Source organism: Ursus arctos, unplaced genomic scaffold (assembly GCF_023065955.2).
Source record: "Ursus arctos isolate Adak ecotype North America unplaced genomic scaffold, UrsArc2.0 scaffold_12, whole genome shotgun sequence".
NCBI lineage: Eukaryota > Metazoa > Chordata > Mammalia > Carnivora > Ursidae > Ursus > Ursus arctos.
The window spans coordinates 26,339,914-26,366,387 of NW_026622786.1; the positions used below are offsets into that span (position 1 = coordinate 26,339,914).

A 26,474-nucleotide genomic window follows, 5' to 3' on the forward strand; every position below is an offset into this window, starting at 1 on the left:
TGCAAGTGGATGTCCAATTGTTCCAGCAGCATTTGCTAATGAGACTGTATTTGCTCCATGGTATTGCATTTGTGCCTTTGTCAAAGATGAGTTGACTATATTTACGGGGGCTCTATACTGGGCTCTCCATTCTGTTCCACTGACCTATTTGTCTATTCTTTCCCCAAAACCACACTGTCTTGACTAATGTAGCTTCACAGTAAGTGCTGAAGTTGGGTAGTGTCAGTCCTCCAATTCTGTTTTTCTTCAGTACTGTGTTGGCTATTTTGGATCTTCTGCCCTTCCCAGAAACTTTAGAATCCACCTGCTGATATCTACAAAAAAACCTGCTCTAATTTTGACTGGGATTGCATTAAATCTATAGATCAAGTTGGAAAGAACTGACATCTTGACAATATTGAGTCTTCTATTCACAAACATGGAATATCTCTCCATTTATTTTGTTTTTGTTCCAGTCATCAGAGCTTTGTAGTTTTCCTCACATAGATCTTCTATATTTTGTGTTAGATTTATACCTAGGTATTTATTTCATTTTCTGGGGTGCTGTCAAGAGTACTGTATTTTTCATTTCAAACTGCGTTTGTTCACCACTGATATACAGAAAAGCAACTGACTTCTGTATATTAACCTTGTATCTTGCAACAGTGCAGTAATTGCTTATTAGTTCCAGATTGTCATTTCTTTCAGATTTTCTACACAGGCCATCACGTCATCTGCAAACAACAATTTTATGTTTTCCTTCTTGATCTGTATACCTTTTATTTCCTTTTCTTGCCCTACCACATGAGCAAAAAGTTCCAACAGAATGTTGAAAGGAACTGATGAGAGAGAATGTCTTTGCCTTGTACCTAATCTTAGAAAGTGTTGAGTTTCTGACCATTAAGTATGTTAGCTGTAGTTTCTTTGTAGATTTTTTTTAACATTTTATTTATTTATTTGTCAGACAGAGAGAGCATGCACACACAAGCACGGGGAGTGGTAGGCAGAGGGCGAAGCAGGCTCCCCGCCGAGCAAGGAGCCCAATGCGGGGCTCCATCCCAGGACCCTGGGATCATGACCTGAGCCAAAGGTAGATGCTTAACTGAATGAGCCACCCAGGCACCCCTGTAGATGTTTTTCATCAAGTTGAGGAAGTTCTCCTACCACTATTTCTAGTTTTTATGATGAGTGGATGTTGGATTCTGTCAAATGTTTTTTCTGCATCTACTGCTATTATCATGTGACTTTTCTTTTTTTAGTCTGTTGATGTGATAGATCATCCTAATTTTGTTTTCATAGCAAGTATGCAATATGGCATTAAGAAAAGGGGCCCTAGGGGCGCCTGGGTAGCGCAGTGGTTAAGCGTCTGCCTTTGGCTCAGGGCGTGATCCCAGCGTTCTGGGTTCGAGCCCCACATCAGGCTCCTCCGCTGGGAGCCTGCTTTTTCCTCTCCCACTCCCCCTGCTTGTGTTCCCTCTCTCGCTGGCTGTCTGTCAAATAAATAAATAAAATCTTTAAAAAAAAAAAAAAAGAAAAAAAAGAAAAGGGGCCCTGTAGTTTAGCTTCTATGTACCAGCTATGTAACTAGTAAATTACTTAACGATCCTAAGCTTTAGCTTCCTCATTCGTAATACGGAGAACATTTACATCAAAATCCTTGGGATTAAATGTTATAATACATGAACAGTGATTACCAGACAGCACACCTGGCCCACATCAGCAGTGTTCACTATAATATTCCCAAGTGTCAACCAAGCCCGGGGTCCACATATAATTTTTGACTAAATAAGTGAATGAATGTTTATTACTAACAATTGCCCTAGTTCTCAAAAAACAAAGACTCCCATAATTTTCAAAAGTATACCTGACTTCTTTTCAAATATATCTTATCAGTTTACTTTTTAGATGTTTGTGTGAGTCAAAATCCTTCCACCTCAGTGGATTCATAATTCCGGAGATGAGGGGTGAGGAAGCTTAGATCTACTGAAGTATAAAAGGAATTTTGTAATTTTTTGTAAAATTCATGTAATTTTGACATGATGCATGCAGGACACTTCCTCCTTCCTTCAAAGTATGTTCAAGAATGGCAAAGTCTTAATTTTTTTAAAAATGCTTTACTTGTGAGTTTTCTCCCTCAACAATGATTTCACACATACTGCCAGAATAGTAGGTTTAACAGTCTTCATAACTGAATCAGCAGAATGTCAAGTTATCTGAAATTCTAGATATTTTTACCAAAATTACTGAAAATGTTTATAAACATTATTTTTTAAAAATTATGTTGGTCTTTCCACTGAGTATAAAGCTTACCAACTTCTATGCTCCAAATAAGTTATTCTACAGTACTGAAAAAATATTAATGTCTCCACATTAATTGGTAGAACAATTTTATTTGATATACCTTAGCATAGATGCTTAAGTTGGAAGAGATAAAAATCAAATGACTCAACAAAATAGTGATTGATGGCTGTTTCACAGTAGTGACTATTAAAACAAACTGAATAAGAACTTAAACTCAGATTAACAACTTCTACTAAAAATATGTATTCCTAAAATTCATCTAGGATGGATGTCAACTGATCTTAGATTCAATTAAAAAAGGAAATTAAGTGTTAAAATAGGCATTGTTGTCCCTCCATTTTAAATCTGACCACAGAAACTTTTTTTCCTGTGTAACAAAAATGACCATTTCATGAGAAGTGAACATCCCACAAAAAATAATCAGGAAAATGCTAATATGCAAAGATACGATCTATATGTTAAAAAAAAAAAGGTGTAAAAAATAGTATGAGTAGAAAAAGTACAGTTTAAATGATATTTTACATTAATTTCAGTACTTAAAACTTTTTTTTTTAATCTTCGTTATTGGATATCCCGTTCATTGTAATAATTTAATCCAAGTACCATCTATCACCCCCAGGTAGAAGAGCTGCTGAAGCTATCAGGAAGGCAAGCAAGAACTGAAGACTGAGGTTGACAAGAGTCCCTGGGCTCTGTTAGGTTTCAGGACTGAGAATTGCCCAAAGACTCTTTTTTGGAGAAGAAGGAACCGTGACCCAAAGTCTTGGGGGCAAGGATGCCAATCAACATCAAGTCCCTGAGAAAAGCTAGATTCTCAGAAAAGAAGATATTCAGGTGAGTATTTCTTTAAACACAAAGGTGCTGCCAAGAAGACGTGCACTGGGTGCTAGCTTCCTACTAGAAGCTGTGGAAGCACTAACTCATACAACCAATAAAAATACGGAATATGGATGGCAATAATACACTGAAGAGGATCAATAAAAAACAAAAGTTGATTTTTAAACAAAACAACAGACAAACCTCAGGGTGAGAATAACCAAAGGAAAAAACAAACAAGACAGTACAATTATGTATTTTCAGACCATGCAGACAAGAACAAAAGCTTAGAAAATAATAAAGCAACAAGATGAAAGAAAGTCGGCCCAGTGAATAATCTCGTCAAGCAGAATACCACCATTTTCTTAAACCAGCAGGACTTTAGCTTATGAGAATAAACTTGTATGTTTATACCACTATGTTCAGCATTTAATACAATAACTTAGCCTTCACCCTCTTACATACTATTGTTAACATAAATTGGAGCAATACTTTGAAAAATAATCTAGTACTACCTTGTAAAGTTCAACATACTCTACATCATAGCAATATTTATTCTTAGATATATACGCTCAAAAACTTTAGCACACGTGCACCAATACAAAAATGTTCAGAGCAGCACTGTTTTTAAGTAAAAAATGGTAAATGACCCAAGTGAATTCCAACAAGAAAAGAGATAAATCAGGGTATTTTCACAGATTAATACTATACTGCAATGAGTATTACGTAACTATATACAAAAGCATGGCTAATAATTAAAAACACTGTTAAAGTAAAACACAAGTCACAGAAAACATAAAAGGGGCATACCATTTTCATAAGACTCAAGAAAACACAAAATAATATATTTTTGCCATATACATGACAAAATCATATATAAAAAGGATAAAATAATTCCTGGCAATCACTACTCATGGCAGGGTGGAAGGGAGATTAAAAGAACACAAAAGCATATGCAACAGCATTGATAACATTCAATATTAATTCCAAATATTTAGAAAATTCAAGTCCAAAAAGATAGAAAATGTGAAGTTCTCCCCAGTTCAAAATTTGTTATCATTAAATTTATTACAATTCCTTTCCAAAAATTTATATTTATCTGTTTCTAATATTCATACAAAACAGAATCACACCATAAATGCTGCTTCACACCGTCTTCCTCATTTAATAAAATAGCTGAGAGATTCTTAAACTCAACACTACTAAAGTACTTCATTTTATCAACATCTTCATAGCATTCTAGTATACTGGTGTACCATGGTTTTTTAAATTCTCAAGCTGATACGTTTCAGTTATGTGCAATTCATCCTTGTATTTAAATACCCATGAAAGTCACAAAAACAGATCATAATCTATGTAACGAGTAACTCAATAAATTACATAAAGAAATTGTACAAACCATATTTGCTCAAACACAATAAGACATTTTGATGAGGAAAAAGAAAACTAGAAAAAAATTCAATTGTTTTATTTTAATCAGATGAAATTCTGAAATGGTTCCCAAATAACTTGGATCAAAATGAGCATATAAACTTCAAATACAGACTACTGTAAAAATTTAGAAAGATGTTACCCCATTAAAAAAAAATAGGCAAAATATTAAACTGAAAAGCTGTTTCATCTTGCTCACAGTAAAAACCAGTTCAAATTAATACATTTAAGTAACATCTCATATATCAGACTAGCAAAACCCCAATCTGAACAATATACTCTACTGGGCAGGCTATCAGGAACAGAGACACTCATATACTTTCTATGCAGCGGGTACAGGAAAAAAAAAAAAAGACAAAAATTTCCATGTATAGCCATGGAGTGATTTCCAGAATATACTTATCATTAAAAAGGAAGTTATAGCTGTTATAATCTGTATACCCTGCCACTTTCTCTCCATGGTGATGGGAGGGAGAATGTAGGAAGCAATTCATATTTGTTTGTATTAGATAAAAGTATGAACCAAAAATTAACGAAAATGATACCTATAATGGGATAGAAAAGACAAATTAGAGTGGACAGGAATTTAAGGATCATTATAAATGTAGTTTGTTTTACTTTTTCACTTGGGAAAATTAAGCCAAAAATGGAGAGGAGGAAATCTCTAAAAATCAAAACCAAAATGAAACCATTAAACCTAACTATCAGCTTGGTAGTAGAACCACACATAGAATTCTCTCAATAAACTTCAGAATTCTGTAATTATACTATAAGGACAAAAATAACTGCAAAGAAATCTTAAACTATATTCAGTAATTATAATATCAGTGTAATACTGATGTTCCTTTAAAAAAAAAACTAGTATATATATGTAATATTTTGTTAATATTAGCAAGCAGAAATATTCAATGCACGAGAGGTACAAATATAAAATCAGAAAAGTAAAACTGTAAAGTTAAATATGAACTGGAAATAACAAATGAGCTCACAGTATTTGTCTTCAAAACACTGCTAGCTCTGTCCACTAAAAGAGCTTTGAAGTAATAACCTAACAGCAATTAGCACCTTTGCACCCACATTAATGTGGTCACTAAGGACCAGTACCCACCCAAAGGAACCAGCATTTTCTTAAAGAAATGGCTAAAGGTCTGGAACAAAAAATGGCACTTCAAGCAAGTAAGTATCAAAGCTACCCCTGTTATGAGCTCTCACTGGCTCAAGATCAAAGACTTTTTTTTTTTTTTTAATATTTTATTTATTTATTTGACAGAGATAGAGACAGCCAGCGAGAGAGGGAACACAAGCAGGGGGAGTGGGAGAGGAAGAAGCAGGCTCATAATGGAGGAGCCTGATGTGGGGCTCGATCCCAGAACGCCGGGATCACGCCCTGAGCCGAAGGCAGACGCTTAACCGCTGTGCCACCCAGGCGCCCCCAAACAAAGACTTTTAAAAGAATGATCATTGCTATAAGACTGGAAAATAAATGTAAAAGTTCTTGCCACCACAATGATTCTAACAACAACAAAAACTCACACTGGCTACACTGGAGGTTACTACAGTACCAACTCATCAGGAAATGTTTTTAAAGTCAAATTCTATCCTGTTTTCTTACAAAAAGAATATTCCAGTATGACAAATATTTGATGTAAAAACTTAACAAAAGAATCTAAAACATGAAGGGGTAAAAAAGAATATCACCATTTTTGCAATGCCCAACAAAACTGCAATCATTAACTAATAAAATCAAGAAGGTGAAAGGATGATGGAGCACTCTATACTGGATGCATCACACTGACAAAACCCGAACCTACTGATAAATGTTAACATCATAAAGAGATAATTAGACATATTCCTCCTGGTGTGATACAATAGGAATCACATAGAGTGCATCTACAAAATATTCCTGCTAACAATTAAGCCTGAATTTGATCAAGCCTCACCTCAGGAAATATGATATGAGGAACATACAAAATGACATGGAGGTATAATCACTGAAATCAACAAAGTGGAAAATCATACAGAATAGATGACCCCGTTTCTCTAATAATCAATAAATAAAAAGCAATAAAGGGAGAGGGGAAGGTAAATTGCTTTATAAAGAGACTTAAAAGACATTAACTAAACATACTGACTTTCCTTGATTCCTGATTTGAAAGGGGGGAAAAGACATTTTTGAGACAATTGGGAAATTTTGGCTACTACTGGATATTAGATAATATTAAGAAATTATTTTAAATTTCATTTAGGTATAATAATGGTATCAATATCATCCTTAGAGTATATATCTGTTAGATACACACAATAAAGTATTTAGGGATGGTATGCAATTATCTGAGATTTCCTTTAATATTCTCCAAGAGGAAGGATTTGTGTATTACTGTACCATTCATACCACTTTTGTGTATCTTTAAAGTTTAATAATGAAGCTTAAAAAAATTAAAATGAGAAAATTGACACGAATACATGGAAAGACATTTTGTGCTCATGGATTGGAAAAATCAATATTGTTAAAATGTTCACACTACCCAAAGCAATCTACAGATTCAATGCAATCCCTATCAAAATTCCAATGGCATTTTTCACAGACATAGAACACACAATCCTACTATTTGTATGGAATTGGAAAGGGCCCAAATAGCCAAAGCAATCTTGCGAAAGAATAAAGATGGAGGCATCACACTCCCTGATTTCAAACTAGTGATCAAAATAGGATGGTAAGGCATGAAAACTAGATACATAGATCAATAGAACAGAAATAGAAATACACCCATACATATAGGGTCAATTAATTTATGACAAAGAAGCCAAAAACATAAAATGGGGAAACACAGTCTCTTCAATAAATGATACTAGGAAAACTAAATAGCCACATGCAAAAGAATGAAACTAGACTACTACCTCACACCATACACAAAAACTAACTAAAAATAGATTAAATACTTGAATATAAGACCTGAAACCATAAAACTCCTAGAAGAAAACACAGGTGGTAAGTTCCTTAACACAGCCTACGTAATGATTTTTTGGATTTGACACAAAAGCAAAGGCAACCTGAGGACCTACAGAATAGGAGAAAATAACTGCAAGTCATACACAGTTGTCCCCTCTTATCTATAATTTCGGTTACACATGGACAACCATAGTCTGGAAGCAAATGATCCTTCTTCTGAAGTATTGTCAGAAGGTCATGACCATCCTAATCCTACATCACAATTCCTACGTCATTCACCTCACTTCATCTCATCATGTAGCCATTTTATCACCACAAGAAGTGTGAGTACAGCACAATAAGATAATCTGAGATGAAAGATCACATTCACCTAACTATAAATGGTACTATTTTATTAGTTATTGTTGTTAATCTCTTCCTGTACCTCATTTGTAAGTTAAACTTTACCACAAGTATGCATGTGCAGCAAAAAATACAATATATATAGAGTTAAGTACTACTGAGTTTTAGGCATCCACTGGGGATCTTGGAATGTACCCCTGGGAATAAAGGGATACTACTGTATTTGATAATATTCAAAATATATAAAGAACTCATATGACTCATAAAACAATAATCCAATTAAAAATGGGCAGATGATCTGAATAGATATCTTTCCAAAGAAGACAGGCACATAGCCAATAGGTACGTAAAAAAGTGCTCAACATCACAAATCATCAGAGTAATGCAAATCAAAACCACAATGAGGTATCACCTCACATCTGTTAGAATGGCTATTACCAAAAAAGGCAAGAAATAAAGTGCTGGTGAGAATGTGGAAAAAAGAGATCCCTTGTGCACTACTGACAGGAATGTAAACTGGTGCAGCCACTATAGAAAACAGTAAAGGTCCCCCCACCCCGGCCAAATTTTTAAAAGTATCATCATACAATCCAGCAATTCCACTTCTGGAAATTTTTCTGAAGGAAAGGAAATCGCTATCTCAAAAAGATATTTGCATCCCCATGTTCACTGCAGAATTTACAACCAAGACATGGAAACTAATCTAAATGTCCATCGATGGATGAATGGATAGACAATGTGGTATGGATTATTCAGGCATTAAAAAAAAAAAGAAATCTTACCACTTACAATGGATGGGCCTTGAGGGTATTATGCTAAGTCAGAGAAAGACAAATACTGTATGTACGATCTCCCTTATATGTAAAATCTAATTAAAAAGAAACCTAAACTCATAAAATAAAAAAACAGATGGGTGGTTGCCAGAGGTAGAGGATGGACAAAATGGACGAAGGTGGTCAAAACATACAAACTTGCAGTTGTAAGATAAATGAATCCTGGGGATGCAAAGTACAGCATTGTTACTGCAATTAACAATACTGTATTGTACACTTCAAAGTGCTAATAGAGTAAAATCTTAAAAATTCTCATTATAAGGAAAAAAATTTTAACTATATGTCATGATGGATATTAACTTATCCTGGTAATTGTTTCATAACATACTCATATATCAAATCATTATGTTGTACATGTGAAACCAACAGTGTTATATGTCAATTATTTCTCAATTTAAAAAAAAAGAAAAAGAGAACTCTAAAAGCAAAATCTTATTGCCAAAGTATCACCTAGTCTTCCTTAATCTTGAATGTTATTTTTTTAAACAAGAAAGTCAATGAGTTCAGGATCTAAAGTGGACCTAAAAACAAAATAAATCTAGCATGAGGCAGAAAAATAAAGATAAAAACAGATTAATGCATCACGGAAACAAAAAAAAGTATAAAAGCTGGTTCTTTGTACAGACTAGTGACTAGTAAGGTTAAGGTCTCCGACAAGAGAATTAAACAAAATATAAATGTTTAATATTAGCAATACAAAGGGGAGAATTTAAAAATGCTACACAATTCTAAGAAATCTGAAGTCCAGTAAAACATAATTTTCTAGAAAAGCAGTGAATAAACCACTAACTTTGGAAGAAACTGAACTATTTGTCAAAGAAGTATCCCTCTTTCTTCACCCTTTACAGATAAGCTGCTTAAAATCCTTTTAATATATAGGGGAAATGATGGGAAGCAAGTATAGTGCTGATTAACTTGGATAAAATCACTGGTGATTTCATTTATTTTCATTTTTGCCTAAAGCATTAAGCACGACCTCTATAATTAGAGAAAATCTTACACGGAAGAAATATTTTTCAAAGAAATGTTATAGTCCTCTCCCTTTGAGTTCAAGCACTGCCAACTTATTTTATTGATAATGTAAACACTCCCCCAATTATCTTATAAACTTAGAGCAATGTATTCGAAACCCAAAAAATCTTCATGGAACTCAGCCAAATGATCTCAAAATACACATGGTAAAGAAAATGTTTTTCAAAACAATTTTGAAGAACAGAGTTGTGAAATTCACTCCACAAGATTCCAAGATGCCACAATAAATTAAGACACTGTGGTAGAGACAAACAATGAAACAGGACAGACAAACAATGAAATAGAACAGATAGCCCAGAAACAGTTCCATGCATGTATGGAAACCTGACAGCTGACACTGCGGATCATTGAGGAAAAAAACATGAACTATTCAATTAAGTTGGTACTAAATTTATTATCCATAAGGGAAAAAAATCATTAAACCTTTATCAAACACTATACAAAAATTAAATTCCAGGTAAACTGGGGCCTTAAATGTGAAAATCAAAATTTCAAAACTTTCAAAATAAAATCCACTATATATAAGACCTTGAGTTAAAGAAAACTTTCTTAAAACCAAAATATAAATGTAATATTAAAATTCCCAACTTCTATTCATCGATAATAACAATGAAGCTATAGACATGAGTTAATTGTAGTATATATAAGTAACATGGCTTTAGTATCCACAATATATAAAAACTCCTAAGGAAAAGATTAAAAATTACATTAAAAAGAAAATGGACAGACTACATGAACAGGTATTTAACAGAGAAGAAACATAAGAGGCCTATAAACTAACAAAACGTATCATTTATACTCAGGGAATTCAAACTAAAACAAGACACCATGCACATGTTCCTTAGACTGACAGAAAGTCCAACAATGCCAATTATCAGAGAAGACGTGCAGAAACAAATTCTCATACACTGCTAGTAGAGTATAAATTAGTACAAGCACTTAGAAATGCAACATGTCAACATCCAATCAACTTCAAAATAGACACACTCTATAATCCAATGATTCCACTTCCAGAGAAACTTGAATACTGACAATTACTGATATATGCACAAGAATACTCAAAATTTGTAACAGGAAAAATTTACAAACAACCTCAATATTTGTCAATAAGGTAATGGTACACTCATAAAATCACATACCATATGGCAATGAAAGCAAATGAATTAGAGCCACATATAAACTTACATTAAAAAAACAAAAATAATATTGAACAGAAAGGACAAGTTATAGAATATACACAGCATGTGGAACATATAAAACAAAACCATATATTGCTTAACATACAAAAAGATAAGTAACACATAGTGAAAGTATACACAGGAACGGCAAACACCAAACTCAAGATAGTGGTTACCTGGGGTGGAAGTGGAGGGAAAGTATATAGAGGATGCAATGAACTGAATGTTAATGACCCTCGAAATTCATATGCTGAAGTTATAACTCCCAATGTCACAGTATTTGGAAATGGAGCCTTTGGGAGATAATTAGGGCTGAGATCCAACTCCATGCCCTCCAAAATTCTATATTTTTCAAAGGAATCCTCCACAGAATCTTTCTTTTAACACCATTAAAATGAATTCACCTTGTGTCCTATTATTTTAGCTTTTCTCCCCCCGACTTCTTTTGGATTATGTGTCTTTAATTTTAGTCACTCCCATCCTCCAATTATTTTAGAAATTATATACCCTGTATTTTTATTCTGCTGACCCTTACAATTTTAAAATGTACACTTATCTGGTTCATTTTGGACTTGAAATTTCCATCCTCCACACTGGTACTGTCCAGAAGAAATGTAAGATGAGCAACAGATAAGATCTTACAAACGTTCTAATAACCATATTTTAGCAAGTAAAAAGAAAAAGGATACAAATGATATTTTATTTAATCCAAAATATTATCAATATGTAATAGGTATAAAAATTACAGTATTTTTTTAATCATACTAAGTCTTGGAAATTTATGTGCATTTTACAACTGGAGATTAGTTTAGACTAGTCACACATCAAGTGCTCAATACCCATGTATGACTAATGCCTACTATAAAGAACACAACAGTTCAGAACAATACCAGAATCATCAGAACTTACATATCAGTTACTTGACTACTCTTTCATGTTATTATGATTTAATACTTTTAGTTTTATTTTTCAAACCCCAAATCAAACAATCACTGCCATTACTTTCTTATACTGTCAGTAATTACATTTACCCACAGTCCTACCAATTTCTTGGTTAACCTTACTTCTCCTACCTCAAACCAGTCTGTTGGTCAATTTCCTCAATTGCCTTTCTTGGGGGAGAGGAAAAGGGAGCAGTGTCTCTGAAAATGTCACTATTTTGTTTTTCTCTTTAAGTGACAATTTAGCTAATTATAGAATAGGTAGTTATTTTCATTCAACATTTTGAAAATACTATTTCACTATCTTCTGCACCCCTATGTTGAAGAAGCATATTGTGTCTTTCCAGTTCTTATTAAGAAATCTGATTTTTCTATGGCTGCTCATCTCTATGTCTGTTGGTCTGCTCTTTAACTGTGATGTGTCTAAGTTTTCTTGTGCTTCCTAAACCTAAGAATTCATGAAGCTCATCAATTTTGGAAAATTATCACTCTTTTAAACTTTCATATTCTGCTTCTCTGCAATCTTTACTTTCTCTTTCTGGTACTCTAATTAGATATTCGTTAGAATTCCTCTTCCTTTCCTCCATATCTTTTAACCCCTCTACTATTTTCATCTCTTTGTTGTTCTGTGTTAAACTGAGTAATTTTTATCTTTTAGTTAACCAATTCTCTCTAGTGTTTTCTGACTAGCGGTTTTTAACGTGGACTCCAGGCTCTCTTAAAAATTAATGTACACTTGAGAGGGTGCCTGGCTGGCAGTTGGAAGAGTACGTGACTCTTGATTTCACGGTTGTGAGTTTGAGCCCCATGCTAGGCACAGAGATTACTAAAAAAATAATAAACTTTTTAAAAATTATGTATTCTTGAAAATATAATACTGTAGGGTAACTACACTTCAATTAAAAAAAGTTAACTTTTAAAGATTTTATTTATTTATTTGACAGAGAGAGACAACAAGACAGCAAACACAAGCAGGGGAGTGAGAGAGGGAGAAGCAGGTCCCGCTGAGCAGGGAGCCTGATGGAGGGCTCGATCCCAGGACCCTGGGATCAGGACCTGAGCTGAAGGCAGACGCTTAACGACTGAGCCACCCAGGCGCTCCTAAAAAAATTTAACTTGTAAACAATAAAAAAATCCTGTCTCTAATAGTCACGTAAGAAATCTATATTATTCGGCATCCAGAGGTGCTCCTTCCAAATCAGGCATATAAAGACCTATAGTAACAACCATGATCATCATTTGAGCACTTATGTGCCATTCTGTGTTAACTCTTACATGTTACTTTATCTCATCTTCAAAATAACTTTTGAGGTAGGTCCTATTAAATTAAAACCATTTAAAAATTTGTTAAACTAAAGCTCAGAGATTACCTAGGCCAAACCCTAGCCTGCTAGCAAATTCTAAATCACATGTTCTTAACTTGACAAGACCTCCATTGAAAAAACATTCTTGTCCACCATCAATAATTACAATTCACATTAAATTTTAATATTGCGTTTCTATCATACAAAGTTTAAGCGAACGTTAAGATACACTTCTTTTACATATCCTTTAAGAACACCGATAAACAGATGTTTATTGAGCACAGACTATGCTGAGCACAAACAAGGTGAAAGAAGTTATTACAAGAAATATTACTGGGAATAACATTACACACACGCACATACACACAAATCAGACAGCATATGTCTTCTAATGGAAAAACATACCACCGCTTATAAAATATTACCAAAAACAAATGAAAAGAGAATATGATATCTCTAGATCCAACACCAATGATACATGAACATTTTAAATTACAACATTAGAACACAATCAGTAGATGCAGACTGGGGCAACTCTGGGGCCCCAACAAGTTTTCTTCATAAACAAAATGCAAAGTAAAAAAAAAGAAAAAAAACCCACAGGGGTCAAGGGAAAACTTGCAGATTAAAAGAAATAAAACAGGCATATCAATATATTGAATGTGTTCATCTTATTTGATCCTGCCTTCCCCCCCACTGAAAAAAAAAAAACAACTGTAAAAGTATTATGACTTTTATGAGACAAGTAAAATTTTAACACAAATTTGGCAGTTGATAACATTAAGGAATTGCTCATTTTTTTGGACGTCCTAACAATATTGTGGTTATATTAAAAAAAAAAAATAGGAGAGAGAGAGAAAGACAAAGTCCTTATCTTTTAGAGACACACCAAAACATTTACAAATAAAATAATACAGCGGTGCCCGGGTGGCTCAGTCAGTTAAGCATCTGACTCTTGACTTCAGCTCCGGTTATGATCTCAGGGTCGTGAGATCAAGTCCCATGTCGGGCTCCATGCTCAGTGTGGAGTTTGCTTAAGATTCTCTCTCCCTTCCTCTCCCTCTGCCCCTCCCCACCTGCTGGAGTGCTCTCTCTCTCTCTCTCTCTCTCTCTAAATACAGTATTTGCAACTTGTCTCAATACAGGAGGAGAAAAGTAGAGTGGATATCACAAATTTTAACGATGGTTTACTGATGATTATTGGGATTAAGTGACAGATAAATAATGGTTCATGATAACTACTGTCTTTTTCTATGTTCAAAATTCACAAGTTATAAAAAAAGAATCATTCTTCAAAAACACTTATCATAAGTTCTTGTGATACTTTATTACTTCTAAAGTAAAAATATTACTTAGCCACATTAGCTCCTAATGCACCATGTCTAAAACTACATTAAGAAAGCTATTACACTTTAGCAACACAAATAGACCAAATAAGAGATTAAAATATTAACATTTACAGAGACTCATTATTCTAGCTCATAGCACTCCATGTAATACCGAAGCCAATCTTTTCAGAGCTCATTCTCCAAGTTCCAAGAACAGCATAATAGCGAGCTACTTTTATGTGTGGGAACTGACAGGTATACAGAGTAGTGTCTACCAAATGAAGTACAAATTTCACAACCTGCACATGAGGCCTTCTACAACCTATCTGCCATCTTCTCTTTCTCTCATATCCATATATAAACCCATATACAAACCTATTGGCACAAAAGCTATTCAGTGGTTGTGAATTTGTGCCAGCCCATCATACAACTTTGGCCATGTCATTCTCTCAACAAATACTACTCATCTCCTATCGCAAACTATTTACAATGCATATGTCACAACTCACTATTTTCGTTAAGTCTACTCTGATCCTACCAAACCCAACTAATCTCTCCTATCATGGCCGTATGGCACATGCTTAAACCTTGAGTACTTCTCTCTTCAACTATATGAGGTCCTAAAAGACAGATCTCCAGCAAAAAGGAAGAATGCTGTGAAATAAAATTGGTGTTTATCTTTGTATTGATTAGTGGCTCATGAGATTATAAGAATACTGAAGCCAGACCCTTTAGGAGTCATTAAATATTTACTGAGTATGTACTATTTATTGATGATGGAGGAGCAATAAAGCAACTTGTTGTTGAATAATACCTCTTTCTCCCCTCAAGGAGCATATATTCTCTCAGTCTTTGAGTTACAAGTTAACAGTCTTGTCATTTAGTAGACACATTCAAAATGTCTTCACTTGAAATTCTAATGTAAATACCTAAGCATGCATATCATATCTGTACAGCATTTTAAGAAATATCAGAATCTAAAAACCCAAACAAAACAGTTTTTAATAACATACCTATTATAAACAATCAGTTATGTTAAATCATTACGAAAAGTAACAGTTGGCATTACTTCATTGCAACTATCTAAACAGCCAATGTTGGTAAATTCAATTGCTATATCAAAACTTATACAGTAAGTTCAGCACTTCACAACCAGTGCTTTCAAAATACTAGTGAAATCCAAATTGGAAAATGCTAACAACTTATTTTAACACCTATGTTCTTTATTAACTGTCTAGTGTTAAAGGCTTCCTTTAGTTAATTTAGTAAGAAGAGAACTACTACAAATTTCACTATTTAAAATAACCATCCAAAAAGTGAACATTTTACCATACTGAGTATCATCTTGAATTACAATGCAATCACCTCAACCATTTCTGTTTTCCTAAGTAAGAGGCCAATTATTTTGCAAAGATTTCACAGTGACAAAAAGTTAATGGTACAGAAACGAAACCTGAAATTAATTACAAATTACAAGGAATGTAAAAAACCATTTTAAAGACATGCAACAAACCTCTTATTAAAAATTCAAATTTCCTTTTATACTCTCACTAAGCTTACCAAAAAGGACTAACATCAACTGAGTACAGCAAATTTATAAAGATAATGAAAAATGAAATTTCAACATATTCTAAAGCTATAAAATTTGAATATTCTATATGTACTGTATATCAGTTAACGTTAACTGAAGACCTAGTTGTGAAAAATACTTTTTCTGCATAATCACATTAATCTTCAAAACTATTATAATCGCATTTAAAAGATGGTAACAGAAGCTAAAAACGTTTAAAATCAAATAAACTAAAAAAAAAAAAAAAGAAATACTACTTAATAATAATACACAAATAAATCTATATGCCCAAAACTACATGAAGAAATGCAAAGGAAAAAAATTAAAAGAATAAGCTATAAGAAAATGTACCTATGATGAATATGGTATCAATCAATTCTTACACAGAAATCTAACAAAGATGATCATTAAAATAGGTCGGGTATACAGAGGCAGTTCACAGGACAAGAAATATAAAGTCAAATTCTTAAAATCTCACCCACTTCAAAATATAAATTATAAAGCACTTTTCTTTTGCTTAAAATTAGCTAACATTCTAAATTTTTATAAGACCCAGAATTCAGGGCGCCTGGGTGGCTCAGCCATTAAGCATCTGCCTTCGGCTCAGGTCATGATCCTAGGGTCTTGGGATGGAGCCCCACATCCGGCTCCCTGCTCAGCGGGAGGCCTGCTCCTCCCTCTCACAATCCCCTTGCTTGTGTGCCCTCTCTTGCTGTCTCTGTCAAATAAATGAATAAAATCTTTAAAAAAAATAAAAAATAAAAAAATAAAACCCAAAATTCGGCAAGGGTGTAGAGAAACAGGTACTCCCATACAGTTGTGGAAAAGCACTTAGTGAAGAATCCCCTTTTGGCAATGTGGTTTTCATATACTTTTTAACTGTAAATTTCACTTGACACATTTCTACTTCCATTGTAAATATTCCCACACAGTCTTTAACTGCAAACTGGAATCAAACCATAAGCCCATCAATGTAGGAACTATATTGTGGTGTGTCCATGTAACAAAGAATGAGGCAGATCTTGAACTGCAGACCATATTATGTAATTTTTTTTTTAAAGAAAAAAAATAGGTGGACTTCCAGTTCCAGCCAACGTGGTGTAACATGCACCAGTTTGCCCTGTTGAAACTTCTAAAAAATCACACATCATGTATAGAACAATGGTTTTTCAAGACCAGTGAAGATCAGACAATGATGAACAATGATCCCTGAAATTCAAAAAACAAACGAGCTGAGTCCATGATTGCCCCAGCTCACTCTCTTGAGACCAGTCCATGGCACAGCTCAGGTGCAGAAAATGGCCAAACTTCAAAAACTCCCTCAATTAAGTAAGAGGACATGAGTCCAAAGAGACCAAAGCAAGGAGAGTTTGTATGGCAGAGTACCAAAGACAGGTGCACAGAGACAACTCCGAGAATCTGCAGAGAATCCCCCCGAATATTCAGTGCATACATACAACTATGTTATGAATAATAAAGAAGATGTTTTTCTTGTTAAGTCATGTTTAAAAGATAACTGGCTGTTTCAATAAACAAACTGTATAGAATTTTTAACATCTATAGAAGTAAAATGTTTGATAACAATAGCAGAGGCCAAGAGAAGAGAAATAAAGTATTCTCATACTCACAAAATTTATGTGAAGTGGCATATATACTCCTTGAGGGAAGACTGTGGTAAGTTTGAGATTTATGTTAAAACTCCTAAAAACAGCCACCAATATAACAAAACAGAGTTACAAGCTAATCAACAAGAAATGTAATGGAACTTAAAAAAAATACTCATCCAAAAGAAAGCAGAAAAAGGGAAGAACACGAAGCACAAATAGAAAAACAGCAAAGTAGTAGTTTTAAAAGTAACCATATTAGTCAAAAGAAGAGGGTGTTAAGTTGGATGTAAAAATCAAATTCCAACTTTATGCTATATACAAAAAACACATTTTAAATCTAAGGACACATATTGGTTGAAAGTGAAAGAATGAAAAAAAGATATATCATGTGAACTCTATTCAAAAGAAAGCCAAGATGGCTATACCAATCTCATAAGAAGATTTTAAAGCAAAGAATATTACCAGGGATAAAAGTGATCACTACATAATAAAAAAGGAGTCAATGCATAAAAAGGACATAGTAATCCTAAACATTTATGCACTAATCATAAACTTCAAAAAAAATTAAACAAAAACTGGTAGAAGTACAAGGAGAAACAGACACATGCACAAGTAAAAGAGATTTCAATATCTTTCTCTCAATGTGCTAGCACAACAGAAAATCAGGAAGGACAGAAATCACTTCAATGTTATCAATAAACTTAATATAACTGACATTTATAGAACACTACCCAACAGCAGAATACACATCCCTATGAGGTACACATAAAACTTAAGATATATATTTGAGTCCTAAAACAAGTCTCAACAAATTTACAAAAGATTCAAGTCTTAAAATATGTTCGCTAGCTACAATGAAATTAGAGTAACAGGAACATCTATGGAAAACTCCAAATATTTGGCAATTAAATAAATAACATACTTCTGAATAACACATGGGTCAAAAAAGTATATTAGAATGTATTTGAACTGAATGAAAAGAAGTGTGCATGTCAAAATTTGAGAGATGCCACAAAAGCTGTGCTTAAAAAGGAAATACACATAGCACTAAGCCTCTATATTAGAAAAGGTATCATGTCAATGATATCAGCTTCAACATAACTAAGTTGAAAAAGAAGAACTTCTGCCAAGCAAAAGAAAACTAAAACAGCAGATATCAATAAAGTAGGAACAGACAACTCCGTGAAATCAAAAGCTGATTTTTGGGGAATATTAATAAATTAATCTCTAGCTAAACTGACAAGGGGAAAAAGACAAATAGCATCAGGAATGAGAGAAGTGACATCACTACAGATTCTACAGACATCAACAGTATAAAAAGGTAATATCATAAACGACTTTATACAAATAAACTCTAACTTGGATCAGAAAGTACAAATTATCAAAGTTCACTTAAGAAGAAATAGATAAACCAAATAGTCCTATATCTAATTAAATAGATTAAATGTGTCATTTAAAACTTTCACAAAGAAAACGAACATCAGGCCCTCACAACTTCACTGGTCATTTGCCCCCAAACATTTAAGAAAGAAATAATATCATTTAGGGATTCACGCTGATAATAAGAACAAAGTAAAGATGTTTGCTCTCATCACTTCTACTCAGCACTGTACCAGATGCCACAGGCAGGGGGAAAAAAATGGCATCCAGATAGGAAAAAAGATAAACAGTGTGTACAGAAAATCTGATGATATACAAAAAAGCTATTAGACCTAGCAAGTGAGTTTGGCAAGAGTGAAGAATACAAGAACAACCCGGAAAAATATTTGTATTTCTTTACAATAATAACAACTGGAAAATGAGATTTTTAAAACATCATTTACAATGGCACCAAAAAACATGAAACAGGGTAAATCTGACAAAAATGTACAAAAACTATACACTGAAAACACTGCTGAAAGAAATTAAAAGATTTAGGTAAATGGAAAGATAAATTGCGTTCTTGAGTGGGAAAACTCAAGATTGTCAGGATGTCAGTTTACTTCAAATTCCTTTCAAGTTAATTCCAATAAAATCCCAGCAAACTTTTTTGTAGAAACTGACTCATATAAAAAAAGACATGTGAAGAGCCAAAACAACTTTAAAAATGAACAAAGAAGACCATGACTGCTTTATTTCAAGACTATTTAATATAAAATGATAGTAATTAAGACAGTATGTTTTTGGCATCTAGAAGGACAAAAATGGGTCAATGGAAAAGCATACAGCACAGAAATAGAATCATACATACATAGATGATTTTTGACAATGGTGCAAAGCCAATTCAATGAACAAAGGACAGCCTTTTCAACAAATGGTGCTGGAAAAAGTTTAAGTCCATACCCCAAAACAAAAAATGTTGACTTATATTTTGCACCATATGAAAAAAAATTAAATAAACTTAAATGCAATACCAAAAACTATTAAACTTCTACTAGAAATCAAAGGAGAAAATCTTTGTGACCTTGGGTTAGGCAAAGATAGCTTAGATATGACACCAAAAGCTTGAGACGTACAAAACCGGTAAACTTCAGTTCATTATAATTAAAAACTGCTGTTCTTCAAAATACACTATTGAGAAAGTGAAAACACAAACAGGAGAAATATTAACCATATATCTGATAAAGGACTTATAACCAGAATGAAGACCTGTTAAAACTCAAGAGTAACCCAATTTAAAAAGTTGGCAAGAGATACAGACACGTCACCCAAGATGATATACAGCTGGCAAAAAGCACATGAAACGACAATTAACATCACAGACATTAGAGAAATGCAAATTAAAAACACAGGGAGATTACCCTTCACACCTATCAGAATGTCTATAATCAAAGACAATCACAGGCATTGGAGAGAATGTGGAAGGACTGAAAAATCTCACACCCTACTGGTGGCAATGTAAAATAGCACAACCATTTTGGAAAATGTTCTGCAGTTTCTTAAAACTTTAAAAAGTTAAAATCATATGCCTACCATATGATCCAGCCATTCCAAAGGTATTTCCCCAAGAGAAATGAAAGTTCACACAAAGACTTTTACAAGTATATTCACAGCAGCTTTACTTACAATAGTCAAAACTGGAAACAACCCAAATGTCCATCAAGAGTTGAATGGATAAACAAATTGCCGTATACCCATAAAATGTAATATTACTAAGCAAGAAAAAGGAATAGACTATTGATAGACGACATAGGTAAAACTCAAAATAATTAGAGTGAAATAAGACCAAAACAAAAAAAAAACAAAAAAAAGAGGGTACATTTTGATTCATTTAAAATTCTAAAAAAATGCAAACTAACCTATAGTGACAGAAATCAATCAATGGTTGCTTGAGGAAAGGCAAAAGGGAGTGATTACAAAAGGGCAAAAATGATACTTTTGGGGGTGATGGATGCTCATTATCTTTGCTGTAGTAATGGTCTCATAGGTGTATCCACATGTCAAAAAATTGTACACTTTAGATATGTGCAGTTTATTTTATGTCAAATTTTCTCTCAATAAAGCTATTTTTTAAAAAAGGCAGGATGTGGGCCAGTACACGTGATAAGAACCCATTTGTATAAATAAGCGAGGATACTAATGTTTGATAATATACAAACTAGTTAACACTTCAGGAAAAAAAATGCACCAGAAAAAATTTAACATAATTACCTACACTTGAGAAACAGCACTAGGACTCAGGGAGAAATACTTACCACTATGAATTTAATCATGCATATTAAAATAATATATACATATGAAAACTTAATTACTCATACACAGGCATGACTCCCAAACAAAAATTCTTTTTTTTTTTTAAAGATTTTATTTTATTTATTTGACAGAGAGAGAGCGAGCCAGTGAGAGAGGGAACACAAGCAGGGGGAGTGGGAGAGGAAGAAGCAAGCACCCAGGGGAGGAGCCTGATGTGGGGCTCCATCCCAGAATACCAGGATCACGCCCTGAGCCGAAGGCAGATGCTTAACGAATGAGCCACCCAGGCGCCCCCCAAGCAAAAATTCTTAACCCCTACCTCAGAAAAGTTCATAAAACAAAACTTCAGTTGTTCAAATTTTTATATTAAACAAAGGATTAAAAAAAAGGTTGGCAATTATTTTTACATCATTTTCCAATTTTTTCTCCTCGAATTAATACAGAAAACTGGTAAAACCAATAAACCATACCTGGACATCCAATTCTTCGTCTCCTCATTTCTCTCGCCTCTTGTCTGAGTTCCTTCTTTCCTCATCCACTAACAGTGGACAACTCAGACTTGTATCATTCATTCTTTTACAAAATTCCAGAGAATACCTATTTGGATGGTAACTATACATTCTAGATCTCGCACTCTTGACTTATTTCCAATTTCAAATCCTGCAACTACCTCAACTTAGAAAGTACCAGTGCCAAATAAGAATACCTTCCCTAGAAAAAGCTATTTCTCCCCCAATCTATGTAATATGAATTCAAAAAAAAAGCCTAACTACTAAAATATGGATAAATATCTAGTGCATTATAGGGCAGAGAACAGAAAATAAGATAAAACAAAATATCTCCTGAAGTATTGCAAAGAATATCCCATTGTTATGGATGAAATTTTAAGAATTCCAAAAAATATTATAAATAGTCACCAACACTACACTAGGGACACAGCCTCTCAAGACTACTCACACTTTAAAGGCAGAAATGTTATTGCATCAACAAGTCTTTGTGCATGAGGCCTGGAAGATGTGCCAGGTTTGAAAAATTTAAAAAAAACAGGCCTAAGCATTAGAACTAAGGTCTAAAGGAGTAGTTTTCCTGGCCAAAAAGTGAGGAAAGCTTCCAAATGATCTGTACCGTAAGGCCTATTTTCCTTTAATGGAAAGACAAACTAGCTCTTAACTTCTGACTCTAATTGGAAGCTAATTGTCTAAACAAGTTTCTTGTAAGTATCAAGATAACTGATTTCTAATGCGGCTCATTACTGAAATACATATTTTAGTATTCGTAATCAAAAGTAAAAAAAAATCTTAATAAATTATATGATTTAGGTCAAATCACTTATCTATCCATTTAAAACCATAATTTCCCCTCAGAAAATTGGGATATCATTTATATATCCACCAAAAGCCATGTCTGAAAGCATTTTTCAACCCTGAACAGCGTTCGTAACCTACTTTAAAATGTTCTCACAGTCTGCATTTCTAGAAAAACTTAGTTTTTGTCTATTTAGATTATAAACTATGTAACCCAACTTTTAAAATTCAACGAAACACTTCACACTTTTGTTTAACTTTCAAAAGCTAGCTGAAAATTTCCTTTAATGTAGATTCAGCAATTCAGTTTTCATTAGTTTCAAACAATTTTTTCCTACCTTCACGCCAACTGCAACCTCAGTGACAATTCTGTAAAGAAAAAAAAATAGTTTCAACCTTATTATTTTTCTAATGATCACTGTTGGACTCTAAAACTTTTTAGGGTAGTTCATCATTCATAAATCCTCCACTCACCATGCAAATGGTAAACAAATACATAGATTGTCAGTGACACTTCTTTGTACTATCTTCAACTCCGTTTTCTAGAAATTGCTTTCAAACTTGAGATGAAATTCACTAAACTTCCGGTATTTTTTAAACAACCCTTTAAATATCAAAAAGAACTAAACCCCGAACACAATAATGCCATTTAGGCAAAGCTTGTACACTTAGATTAATAATTTAAAACTTAAACCAACTCTTTAGTTATCTTGATAGAATCAGGACACATTAATTCCACTGCCAAGTTTTGTCATCAATTTCCATGTTTATCTGGTGAAATAGTGAACTTCTCTAGATCTATGTTTCAAGTGGAAAACAATCGCTAGATAACCTCTAGGATAATTTAAGTTTTGTTACTGTTAATTTTGATATGGTCTTCCCTTAGTATCTTTTAAAAACACTAAACTCCAAACACTTAAAATAAACCCTTATTTGGCTCTTCATATGTTGTCACTGATTCTAATAAATGTGTTTTAAATAATAGTGTTTTTATACCCCCAGAAGGGCTGAATAGAGCTGTATTTTCGCCCTCAAGGGTGCCTCTTTTCCAACAATTAGTTAAATAATTACGAGTCTTTTCAGATGTAGAGCATTAAGTACCAGGGAGACCCCGGTCCGTGTCATTTCCCAAAGCCCTTGCCTCACCTCACTCAGCATTCTATCTCCACTCGGGCTCCCAAAGATGCAGCACGGTTCTGGCTTTTTGTAGTTGTTTTTGTTTTTCCAGAAACTGGTCAAAGTGGCTTAAAAAAATGGCCCTGTGTTGACTATCTGCTCTTGTTTCTGCCATGGCTGTTGGCCCTTGCCCATGTGACTGATGTCGACCACAAACACTTGGTTTTTTAGATGATTTAATTTCTGGGCCCTTTTGCCAAGCCTTGAATGTTCTTAGGCCCCCACAAAAAGGCATTTTTTTCCTGTCTCCCGCCCCCACTACCAGACTCAAGTGAAAACAAAGGAGTATGACATCTGCCTTCCCCCTTCCTCCCGCCGCCGCACGCCCTCCCCGCCCCCCCTTCCCCAGCGGCTCCCACTTAGCTTTCCCCCGAGCTCCCGCCACCGGCATCTCCCCCAGCCAGGGCGGGCCGGGCGAGGCCGGGGAGGTTGGGGACGGCTGGGGTGCACACAGATGCCTCTCCTCTCTCCCCCAAGAGTCCCCACACAGGCCTCTCTCTTTGGCACTACACACGCTTCCACAGGCGCGGCTACTCAGGGTTCGGGTACCCGGTTACGGATCGAAATGGCTCCTAGAGGGGGCAGGGACGGGCCAGACATTCTGGGGTTCCCACCCCATCCCCCGCCGCCAAGCCCGTGTCCGCTCCCCCTCCGGGGTCGTCGCCCCCGCCATCGCCCCAGTGCCTCTCCTGTCTACAAGCCCGCTTTCTTCTCATTTTCTCGACCAGAGCCCGCCGGGGGAAGCGAAAGGAGGGGTGTGTGCGATGGGGCGGGGGTTGGGTAACGGCAGCCCAGCCCTGGGAGGGGCCGCCGGAGGGTTTCTGGCCGACCCTGGACCCGGCCGAAGGACGGTCCAACTCCCCTCTCACACACCTCCTCGCCAGCCCCATTACATACCCGTCCATTGCCGAACCGGACAAAGCTTCGCTCACAAGAACCGAGCCACGCAGCCACCGAGACACACAAGCGGCGAGAAAATGGCGGCCAGGGCCCGACGGAAATTGCCGAAGGTGCCGGAGCGCACGGGGCAGCGCGCGGCAGCGGCGGCAGCGGAAAGAGCCGAGCGCGCCGGCGCCCGGCTGCGGGATGCGAGCGGCGGGGCGCGGGGACGAGGGGGAGTGGGCGCCGCCGCCGTCGCTTCCTCCGCGCCGCCGCGCGCCTGGGGCCCTCCGCCCTCCGCCCTTTGGGCCCGGGCCTGCAGCTGTGGAGCGCGGCGGCCTGGCTTCCTTTTGCACGATGGTCTGAGAAGTCCGTGATGTCTTTCTTGGGAGGCGTGGGTGGTACACCTCTCAAGCCTCCACACCCACTGCCCTGCACCTCAGGAGAGTGGTCCCGGGACCGCAGGACTGTCCCCAGGCAGCCTCCAGTTTAAGCTCCAAACCAGTTCCCAACTTGGCTACCCTCGACCTACTGGGGCCAAGGAAAAACTATTTTATCGCTTTCCTCTTACGCCATCTTTTATTTGCAGACCCTCTCCCTTCCCTAAAACAAAAACAGATACAAAAAACAAAACACCTTTACTCCATTATGAGACAACTGCTTATTGGGTATCTGAAACCTAGGCTTTTGCTTCCAGGCAGGCACTTGTAGTTCCACGCCAACTGGAGGAAAATGCGATTCTCAACCTCAGCTGCTGATTAGTGGGCACCTGTAGGAAATAGTCACAATGCCCTGGATGAAAAAGACCGGTTGAGCCATGTCATAAAAGTAGGTACGAAAAATGTTAATGTTATGATAAGTTAGGAGCTACCATTTGGGGGCTTGAAAGGGAAAGTGGGGATGGGAGTGGTACCTCAGTCTTCACCACTGGTTAGAGACGAAAGGAACATTAAAATGGGCTACACAAATTGACTCCCTTTTCCATTTATCTCACGGTCTCCATTTTAATTCAAATACCATATGGCACCTTTTCTTTAACATGTTTTTCAGAGGTTCAAGAAAGTTTGAACAAGCATCCATTTGGGGGAAATTTGCTCAGTGGGTGACTGCTTTGCCAGCAATTTACCCTCTTCTCCACCCATCACCCCAAACCACAACACAAACACAAATGTACTTAAAATCCTGAGAAACGAAATATATTCCCTATATTTCTCCAGTTACTCTCAGTCTGGTTTTCCTATTCATCCTTCATGCAACCCTCTTACCCCATTACTAATTGGAATTTCACTGTACTAAATGGTACTTTATGTATAATTCGTAAAATTATATTATTTTTAAGGCGGACAGAACTTAAAGAGCATCTTGTCCAAATATTTCGGTATAGAACTCTTCAAAGCACACAAATGTTAAAAATTCTTGACTTAACTCAGGGATTGGCAATCCTTAAAAATATCTATTTCCAACAATGCCTTCCCTTTGTCTTCACCATTGACTTACAATACATAAAGAACCCATTATATGTCATTAATAATAATTTTTCACCTATTTGTGGTTTTGTACATGTATTTTCCCCCAACAATTAATATGTAAGCTCCCAAAGGGCAGGAACTCTAGCATAATTTTCTGTATTCTCCACATTGACTCAATCAATATTGATCTATTGGCAAAGACAAACTATCTCATGAGGGGAAGCCTGTCCTTAGGTGTCAAAAGAAATTACAGCATTTACAAAAACATGTTTTTCTTTTTTTTCTCCTAATAAAGTACAAGACTATGAACAAACAATAGTCAATATGCTTGCTTATTTAAACCTGTCACTATCTAGAAAAGA

The 26,474-nt window shown here is 35.4% G+C and overlaps 1 protein-coding gene across 5 annotated transcripts in view; it reads right to left on the reverse strand.

The window, feature by feature from the left end:
* Positions 1-24,899, reverse strand: part of PTBP2 (polypyrimidine tract binding protein 2) — a 75,630-nt gene extending 50,731 nt beyond the window's left edge. For 2 of the 5 annotated variants that reach the window (XM_026497563.4, XM_026497562.4), the window contains exons 1-2: positions 24,662-24,810; positions 22,927-22,957 (exon numbers count right to left, since the gene is read on the reverse strand). In XM_026497563.4, the coding sequence (XP_026353348.1) occupies positions 22,927-22,957; positions 24,662-24,669 (39 nt within the window). In that variant the 5' untranslated portion in view covers positions 24,670-24,810. Of the gene's footprint in view, positions 1-22,926; positions 22,958-23,734; positions 24,014-24,661 lie in introns of those variants that run through there. The other 3 variants (XM_026497561.4, XM_026497564.4, XM_044383622.3) reach the window with 3 other exon arrangements.
* Between the last annotated feature and the right edge of the window lie 1,575 nt (positions 24,900-26,474).